Below are 10,270 nucleotides of genomic sequence, written 5' to 3'. Positions count from 1 at the left end.
CGTGATTTCATAAAAAAACCACGAACATGCCAATATTTACAAATCAATAGCGTGTGTGTCCACCTCTGGTTGCAATGCAAGCAACACATCTTCGTCCCATGGAATGAACCAGGCGTTGCACAAAGTCCTGTGGGATATCTGTCCATATCTGCTGGAGCATGTTTCGAAGTTCCTGGAATGTCTGTGGAACACGTGGTTGACGTCAAAGGCGCCGATCCATCTCATGCACAGGTGCTCGATTGGTGAGAGATCAGGGGAGCGAGCCGGCCAAGGGATGACATTCACGTTGTTTTGTTGAAGAGAATCCTAAACAAGTCGAGCAATATGAGGCCGGGCGTTGTCATGTTTAAAGGTAATGCCTGGGCCATGACGACGCAAAAACGGTAGAACAACAGGGCCGATCTCGTCGCGGCAGCACTGTCCATTGATATTTCCGTCTACGACTATCAAACGGGTCCTCTGTCTTGCTGTAATCCCACCCCATACCATAACGCTGCCGCCCCCGAACCGATCTTCTTCCATGACACAATGATTGACGTAACGTTCACCTGGACGTCGGCACACTCGAATCCGTCCATCGCTGTGGCTGAGGTGAAAACGAGACTCGTCAGTGAATAGAACTTGTCCCAACTGCGTTGGCGGCCAGCGTAGACGCTGTCTGCACCACTGTAGACGTGCTTGACGGTTGTTTCCTGTCAAAATGGGACGTCTGGCGGGTCTTCTGGCGGCAATCCCTGCACATCTGTAGTGACGACGTAGGGTTTGTGAAGATATTCGTCGAAGGGCAGGGATGCTTCTTGCAGTCACTGTTGCTGGTTGGAATCGATTTCGAAGGTATGTTGTTCGAATCCAGTTGTCTTGTCGGTTATTGGTTACGCGTGGCCAGCCACTTCGAGGATGGTCTCTGACTGCATTCGTCTGTTGCCAACGTTGCCATACACACCAAATGGTGTTTCTGTGGACGTTAAATTGTCTTGCAATATCACGTTGACTCGATCCTGCTTCAAGCATACCAATGGCTCGCAGACGCTCATTTTCGGACAGGCATGACATTTAGTAATGTTGAATAATTGCGTAATTTTGTTGTTTTTCTGAGTGGTTGTTGTCATCACGATGCTAAACAATGCATCTGGAATCCCATTAACGCACATGATTTTTTATACCCATTTTTGGGTAGTGAAATGCATGGGGCTTGCATAAAAGTCAACTTTTGCATGGAATGCATGCTTTTCTGCAGCAGTTGCGTTTTTGTGACTTGATTCCATGCATGTTCTACAATATTGAAAACCAAACTTTACTTGTTTGAAAAATACACCAAAATATTGGTGTCACAGGAACTTTTGTTGTTGAGTATATATTGTCTTGTTACTAATATTAATTTTCTTTTCATTATTGTTAAGCCCACGTTGCTAAATGAAAATATCATTTCGTAAACTTTACATTATTTGTCAAAGTGAAAACATTTGTCCGTTGTTGCTGCACATGGGTGTTTGTCGTCCTCTCATCATACTTCAAGTGTGATCACTTGGACCCAAGGTTAACTTATGACATGTTGTTCGTCCGTTGTCTGTCCGTCATGGCATAGCATAGCATGGCATGGCATGGCATGGCATGGCATGGCATAGCATAGCATAGCATACAACACCCCATCTATCCTCTCCATCTATCCCCTGCGATGCTCCATTTGTCCCCTTCTACTCTTCATCCATCCCCAACGACGCCCCATCTATCCCCTTCTACTCTCAATCTGTCCACTACTCTCAATCTATCCCCTGCGACGCGCCATCTATCACCTTCTACTTTCAATCTATCTCCTACGGCACCCCATCTGTCCTTCTACTCTCCATCCATCCCCAACGACGCCCCATCTATCCCCTTCTACTCTCAATCTATCCCCTACGGGACCCAATCTGTCCACTACTCTCAATCTATCCCCTACGACGCGCCATCTATCCCCTTCTACTCTCCATCTGGGGGCATGGGCGTCCCAGTCTTCTAAGGTGCCACCGTTTGCTGTGCAGAGTTGCGTCCCTTGGTCACACCAGAAACCTATGATTGTGGTTCGAATCCCGGTTCATCCCGATTATGTTTCTCGGTTTGTCAGCACCATATCCGTGCTCATGGGTTTCTCCGAAGTAGTAAACGTCTGAAACCTGCATCACTTCGGGCTTTCCTCCCACATTAACTAGACATGCCGTGATATAACTTGAATACTGTTAAAAGCGGCGTTAAAGCCGACTCACTCACTCACTCACTAATCTCCATCTATCACCTACGACACCTAATCTATCCCCTACGACGCTCCATCTGTCCTCCTACTCTCCATCTATCCCCTACGACGCTCTATCTATCCCCTTCTCCTCTTCATCTATCCCCTGCGGCGCTCCATCTATCCCCTACGGCACCCCATCTGTCCCCTTCTACTCTCCCTCTATCCCCTACGACACCCCATCTATCCCCTTCTACTCTCCCTCTATCCCCTGCAACGCTCCATCTATCCCCTTCTACTCTCCATTTGTCCCTCACACACCCCATCGGTCCTACTACTCTCAAACTATCCCTGCGACGCGCCATCTATCCCCTGCGACGCTCCATATATACCTACGGCACCCCATATATCCCCTTCTACTCTCCATCCATCCCCTGCGACGCTCCATCTATCCCCTTCTACTCTCCATCTATCCCCTGCAACGCTCCACCTATCCCCTGCGACGCTCCATCTATCCCCTTCTACTCTCCATCTATCCCCTACGGCACCCCATCTATCCCCTACGACGCTCCATATATCCCCTTCTACTCTCCATCTATCCCCAACAACGCTCCATCTATCCCCTTCTACTCTCCATCCATCCCCAACAACGTTCCATCCATGCACTTCTACTCTCCATCTATCCCTTACGGCACCCCATCTGTCCTACTACTCTCCATCTATCCCCTACGATGCTCCATATATCCCCTTCTACTCTCCATCCATCCCCAACAACGCCCCATCTATCCCCTTCTACTCTCCATCTATTCCCTACGGCACCCCATCTATCCTACTACACTCCATCTATCCCCTGCAACGCTCCATCTATCCCCTTCTACTCTCCATCCATCCCCAACAACGCTCCATATATCCCCTACGACGCACCATATATCCCCTACGGCACCCAATCTATCCCCTACTACTCACCATCTTCCCCCTGCGACGCTCCATATATCCCCTTCTACTCTCCATCTATCCTTGCGACGTGCCATCTATCCCCTTCTACTCTACATCTATCCCTGCGACGCGCCACATATACCCTGCGACGCTCCATATATACCTACGGCACCCCATATATCCCCTTCTACTCTCCACCTTTTCCCTACGGCAACCGATCTATCCCCTACTACTCACCATCTATCCCCTGCAACGCTCCATCTATCCCCTTCTACTCTACATCTTTCCCCTACGGCACCCCATCTATCCCCCTTCTACTCTCCATTTATCCCCTGCGACGCTCCATAAATCCACTTACGGCACCCCATCTATCCCCTTTTTCTCTCCATCTATCACCTGCCACGCTCCATCTATCTCCTTCTACTCTCCATCTTTCCCCTACGGCACCCCATGTATCCCCTTGTACTCTCCATTTATACCCTGCATCGCTCAATCTATCCCCTTCTACTCTCAATTTGTCCCTTACGGCACCCTATCAGTTCTACTACTCTCCATATATCCCCTGCCACGCTCCATCTATCCCCTGCAATGCTCCATATATTCTCTATGGCACCCCATTAATCCCCCTCTACTCTCCATCTATCCCTTACGGCAACCCATATATCCCCTTCTACTCTCCATCTATCCCTGCGACGCGCCATATATCCCCTGCGACGCTCCATATAAACCTATGGCACCCCATATATCCCCTTCTACTCTCCATCTATCCCCTGCAACGCTCCATCTGTGCCTTACGACACCCCATCGGTCTTACTACTCTCCATCTATCCCCTGCGACGCTTAAAAAATCCCCTACGGCACCCCATATATATACCCATCTACTCTCAAATATATCCCCTTCTACTCTCCATCTATCCCCTGCGACGCTCCATATATCCCCTACGGCACCCCATTTATCCCCTTCTTCTCTCCATCTATCCCCTACGGCACCCCATCTGTCCTTCTACTCTTCATCTATCCCCTACGACACACCATCTATCCCCTTCTACTCACCATCTTCCCCCTGCGACGCTCCGTCTATCCCCTACGGCACCCCATCTATCCCCTTCTACTCTCCATCTATCCCCTTCTACTCTCCATTTATCCCTTCTTCTCTCCATCTATCCCCTACGGCACCCCATCTGTCCTTCTACTCTTCATCTATCCCCTACGACGCTCCATATATCCCCTACAGCACCCAATCTATCCCCTACTACTCACCATCTTCCCCCTGCGACGCTCCATATATCCCCTTCTACTCTCCATCTATCCCCTGCCACGCTCCATCTATCCCCTTCTACTCTCCATCTATCCCCTGCCACGCTCCATCTATCCCCTGCGACGCTCCATATATCCCCAACGGCACCCCATCTATCCCCATCTACTCTCCATCTATCCCCTTCTACTTTCCATTTATCCCCTTCTTCTCTCCATCTATCCCCTACGGCACCACATTTATCCCCTTCTACTCTCCATCTATCCCCTTTTACTCTCCATTTATCCCCTTCTTCTCTCCATCTATCCCCTACGGCACCCCATCTGTCCTTCTACTCTCCACCTATCCCCTACGGCACCCCATTTATCCCCTACTACTCTCCATCTATCCCCTACGGCACCCCATCTATCACCTTCTACTCTACATCGGAGGGCACGGTTGGCCCAGTCCTCTAAGGCCATTTACTCTGCAGAGTTACATCCCTTGTTCACACCAGAAATCTATGATTGTAGGTTCGAATCCATATATCCCCTACGGCACACCACATATCCCCTTCTACTCTACATCTGTCTCCTACGGCACCCCATCTGTCCTACTACTCACCATCTATCCCCTACGACGCTCCATCTATCCCCTTCTACTCTCTATCTGATTCCTCTGGCACCCCATCTGGCCTACTATTTTCCACCTATCCCCTGCTACGCCCCATCTATCTCCTTCGACACACCATGTATCCCCTACAACATCCCATCAGACCCCTACGACACACCATCTACCCCCTACGACACACCATCTACCCCCTACGACACACCATCTACCCCCTTCGACGCACAATCTGCCCCCTACGACACACCATGTATCCCCTACAACACATCATCTACCCCCTACAACACACCATGTACCCCCCACGACACACCATCTACCCCCTACGACACACCATGTACCCCCCACGACACACCATCTGCCCCCTACGACACACCATGTACCCCCTACGACACACCATCTACCCCCCACGACACACCATCTGCCCCCTACGACACACCATGTACCCCCTACGACACACCATCTACCCCCCACGACACACCATCTACCCCCTATGACACACCATCTGCCCCCTACGACACACCATCTGCCCCTACAACACATCATCTGCCCCCTACGACACACCATCTGCCCCCTACGACACACCATGTACCCCCTACGACACACCATCTACCCCCCACGACACACCATCTGCCCCCTACGACACACCATGTACCCCCTACAACACATCATCTGCCCCCCACGACACACCATCTACCCCCCACGACACACCATCTACCCCCTACGACACACCATCTGCCCCTACAACACACCATCTCCCCCCTACGACCCACCATCTACCCCCCACGACACACCATCTGCCCCCTACGACACACCATGTACCCCCTACGACACACCATCTACCCCCCACGACACACCATCTACCCCCTATGACACACCATCTGCCCCCTACGACACACCATCTGCCCCTACAACACATCATCTGCCCCCTACGACACACCATCTGCCCCCTACGACACACCATGTACCCCCTACGACACACCATCTACCCCCCACGACACACCATCTGCCCCCTACGACACACCATGTACCCCCTACAACACATCATCTGCCCCCCACGACACACCATCTACCCCCCACGACACACCATCTACCCCCTACGACACACCATCTGCCCCTACAACACACCATCTCCCCCCTACGACCCACCATCTACCCCCTACGACACACCATCTACCCCCTATGACACACCATCTGCCCCCTACGACCCACCATCTCCCCCCTACGACCCACCATCTACCCCCTACGACACACCATCTCCCCCCTACGACACACCATCTGCCCCTACAACACATCATCTACCCCCTACGACACACCATCTACCCCCTAAGAAACATTAAGTATCCCCTACGACAAATCATCTACCCCCCACGACACACCATCTACCCCCTACGACACACCATCTACCCCCTACGACACACCATGTATCCCCTTCGACCCACCATCTACCCCCTACGACACACCATCTATTCCCTACGACACACCATCTACCCCCTACGACACACCATCTACCCCCTACGACACACCATGTATCCCCTTCGACCCACCATCTACCCCCTACGACACACCATCTACCCCCTACGACACACCATCTGCCCCCTTCGACCCACCATCTACCCCTCCGACACACCATCTACCCCCTACAACACACCATCTATTCCCTACGACGACACACCATCTGCCCCCTACGACACACCATCTACCCCCTACGACAAATCATCTACCCCCCACGACACACCATCTACCCCCTACGACACACCATCTACCCCCCACGACACACCATCTGACCCTACGACACACCATCTGCCCCCTACGACACACCATCTGCCCCTACAACACATCATCTACCCCCTACGACACACCATCTACCCCCTAAGAAACATCAAGTATCCCCTACGACAAATCATCTACCCCCCACGACACACCATCTACCCCCTACGACCCACCATCTACCCCGTTCGACCCACCATCTACCCCCTACGACACACCATCTGCCCCCTACGACACACCATCTACCCGTACGACACACCATCTACCCCCTAGGACAAATCATCTACCCCCCCTCCCCCCACCACCACCACCCACCACCCACGACCCACCATGTATACCCTACAACACACCATGTATCCCCATACAAAACACCTTATTTCTCCTGCTACATTTGTATAAAAATGTCTGAGTTCATATATAGGTTTTCCAAGAAATGTCTTTCATTATACCGGCAACGATATTGGCGATATCAGTTGACACTATAAACACGTGCATGATTCACCAAAAGTACTTGATTACTGGTACATTACACATAAACCACAGCGTGACTTCCAGATAAACCCTTTTCAGTGTTTTCAGACGAAGTAAAGCTGAGTCATTTGCGCCTTTTGTTGCAAAGTTGACACCATGACCTGAAACGTTATGCGTTCACCCGTCCCGTGATCTGGCACATTCCAGAACAACAAAGAACTTGTTGAGCTGCGTATAGCGAACGTGTGACGGAATCTTCTTCCTGGTGTCTCGTGTTTCATTTTCTTTTACGATTGCAGGATTTGCAAAGCAGGTGCACCGACAACTCGGCGTCAACAGATATTTTCCAAATATTTTCTTGCTTTTATTCAAGGTACACACGTGATTTGATGCACTTCTCGATGCATCACAACATAGATCTTGATTATCGAGCAGATCGTCATGACTGTGGGCTGCCATTTTGTTTGAACGTAAATGCAAGACTTTAGTGATATAAGAGGTGGAATCTGATTGGTCAATGGGGAAGGCATAGAAGGAATTCCAGCCTAGTTCGGCAAGGGTGGAAACTTGGCTTTTATAGTCAGTTAACTCCCTTGCCTCCGGGAGATGCAAATTTGATCGGAGAAGAAAACGGTTTTATTATGGATTTCTGAGTGTGTTCAAAACGAGTGAAAAGTAAACTTCAAAAGAAAATCTAAGCACCGGCAAGTCCGAGACCCAGAAATGTTGTACCATACGTTTGTTCTACTTTAGCTACATGTTCTGAAGAAAATCGGCTTCATCATATTTAAATATTAGAAAAAAACACTTTCTGAAAGACTCTAACATCAACCTTTATGACACATTTTAGATTTATTTGTGGGGGCTGAGTGAAGCTGAAAGTCACACTAGGAACATACTGTGCATTGATAATAGTATATTTAAAATTGTCAACCACATACCTATCTTTAAAACTAATTTAATAATATTAGAATAGAAAAATATTGTTTAACAACACAAAACAATATATAAACGGACTAAAGATCGTCGGCAACACACCACACAAGAGACCGCAGGGGCTTACGTCACCTCTGCGACCTACAGGGGGCCTGTCCTCATCTGGCCTACACCTTATTTCGCCTACACTACTATCAAAACAAATTTATGGATGAGTGCACATCACACTCGTACCCTTATCCCTTAAGTATAATGAACTCTTCCAACAAGATAACAAAGAATGTAAATGACTTTTGATTCTGTAATTTCATTTTGTATATGAGATCATCTTCACAACTCAAATGTTTTCCCAACATCAAATATCATAAACACGCATGCATTATCATAGCACTGTACATTTATATCCATCATCTTCATGTTTTACAACATTAGCACTACATCATTACTAGAAAAAGGTACTGTAATTTGATGAAATGTTTGTCGGTAGAGAGCAGCCTGGACACTGGCAAAGGGCGGCATCGTGGCAGCAACATCTTCGACAGCTCGGTCGAGTTGGGCGTTGTAGATCTGCTGAACAGAGTTGATGTCTGTCTTCACTTGCTCCTTCATTCTGGCGATGATGCGTATGTGTTCTACATTCTCTGTAGGTGGATGACTGTCAGGCTTGGTTGATGTAATGTGGTCGCCAATGGTGCTGCATCTGCCATTTAGATATTAAGTACGTCTATTGTTAGTGTCGTCGCATTCAAGTCTGATTCAGGTATGGTGGCACGTAGTTCCAGGGTACATATCATAACCGAATGGCTATGTAATACACTGGATAATCGAAGGTCTAACGCCTTTAACAGCGCGAGGGCTCGTGTACAAGGTGGAAAGCTTTGGTTATAGAAGGGCCATTGTCAGAATAGATTTTAAGTTACACAATTTTTGTGGTCATTGTATGTTTTTGTAATGAAGCCTAATCACAGGCAAGGTATTTGAAGGCTGGGGTCCCCCCAAGGGCCAGGTTTTTGTGGTAACCTTCCAATTGTCAGACGGCCCGATTGTCAAGCAGCTTATACTGGGATTAGGTTAGGTTGATTTCACTAGTTACTGTTACCTGTTTATCTGAGTCGAAAGTGAGACTGCCCTATGGGCGGCCATTCGGTCAAAGAAAACAAAATTGACATAATGGACAAAAGTATGCATTAATAGTTAATTGTTACGAATAAAGAATGAACGATACAAATAAATGTTATTGTTTACATACAAATAATGAATTCAAAATACAAAACGATATCAATGAACAACTCGCAAACAAAAGTCGTCATATGTTCCGAAAGAACAATGTGTTCTAAAAACGTCAGTGCACAAAAAATACACTAAACAGCTAAAGGACAACGTTGAATAAAAGAACGCAAGATGGCACTGCGATTTGTGAAACATTCCGAGTTAAATCGGCTTTTTCTGCTGTGTATATGATAAATGCATGCCAAACTACTCAGTGTTTTACGTCATGACCTCTCCCTCTTTGGGACTTGCTGAACTTATTTAGCGATGTGCATGCACGTGTGCATTTGCGCGTGTGAGTGTGTGCGAATGCACGTATGTGTGTGTATGTGTGTGTCGGTGTCTCTGTGTGTATGTGTGTGCGTGTGTTTCGATGTGTGTGTGTCGGTGTGTGTGTCTGTGTCTGCTTGTATAAGTCCGGACTAATACCAATTTAATAAAGCTAACCAGCTGAGATACATCTACCATGCCGTAGTGAATACCCCACTCAGACAGTTTCTTATTTAATTATTATTCAATGCAGTCATTAACAAAAAACATGATCTTACATATGTCCAATATACTGTTAGAAGAGCAATCGAATTGCAGAATTGTATATATTGGTCCTCATGGTAAGTGGAGTTCGAGTCCTTCGACAATTATTCAGCCATGTCATACATTAACTCACGTACTGGGAATCTGCAAGGAAGGATAGTATGCACAATAACAAGGACAGATGGACGACACTGATTCTACTTGAAACTGGACCCCGTGAAGATCCGGGTTAGAATTGGACTTCAGCAACCCATGCTTATCGCAGGAGGTGAATAACGGGATCAGGT

The 10,270-nt window shown here is 48.3% G+C and overlaps 2 protein-coding genes across 2 annotated transcripts; both read left to right on the top strand.

Annotated features, from left to right (window-relative positions):
- Positions 1-5,872: 5,872 nt before the first annotated feature.
- LOC139472929 (merozoite surface protein CMZ-8-like) lies at positions 5,873-6,343 on the top strand. Its single transcript, XM_071255408.1, has one exon. The coding sequence runs from the start codon at positions 5,873-5,875 to the stop codon at positions 6,341-6,343; it is 471 nt and encodes a 156-aa protein (XP_071111509.1).
- Positions 6,344-6,425: 82 nt separating this feature from the next.
- On the top strand, positions 6,426-7,046 carry LOC139472928 (uncharacterized). The gene has a single exon (XM_071255407.1). It carries the CDS (start codon positions 6,426-6,428, stop codon positions 7,044-7,046), a length of 621 nt encoding a protein of 206 aa, XP_071111508.1.
- The last annotated feature ends 3,224 nt before the right edge of the window (positions 7,047-10,270 follow it).

Source organism: Haliotis cracherodii, unplaced genomic scaffold (genome assembly GCF_022045235.1).
Source record: "Haliotis cracherodii isolate W230 unplaced genomic scaffold, xgHalCrac1.p SCAF_26, whole genome shotgun sequence".
In the NCBI taxonomy this organism is placed as follows: Eukaryota; Metazoa; Mollusca; class Gastropoda; order Lepetellida; family Haliotidae; genus Haliotis; species Haliotis cracherodii.
Note: the sequence above shows the minus strand (reverse complement) of the source record. Positions and strands in the feature narration are given on the sequence as shown.

What these genes read in the sequence shown, in the direction of transcription:
- LOC139472929 (XM_071255408.1), top strand. Translation starts at nt 5,873, where the DNA reads ATGACACACCATCTGCCCCCTACGACACACCATCTGCCCCTACAACAC.
- LOC139472928 (XM_071255407.1), top strand. Translation starts at nt 6,426, where the DNA reads ATGTATCCCCTTCGACCCACCATCTACCCCCTACGACACACCATCTAT.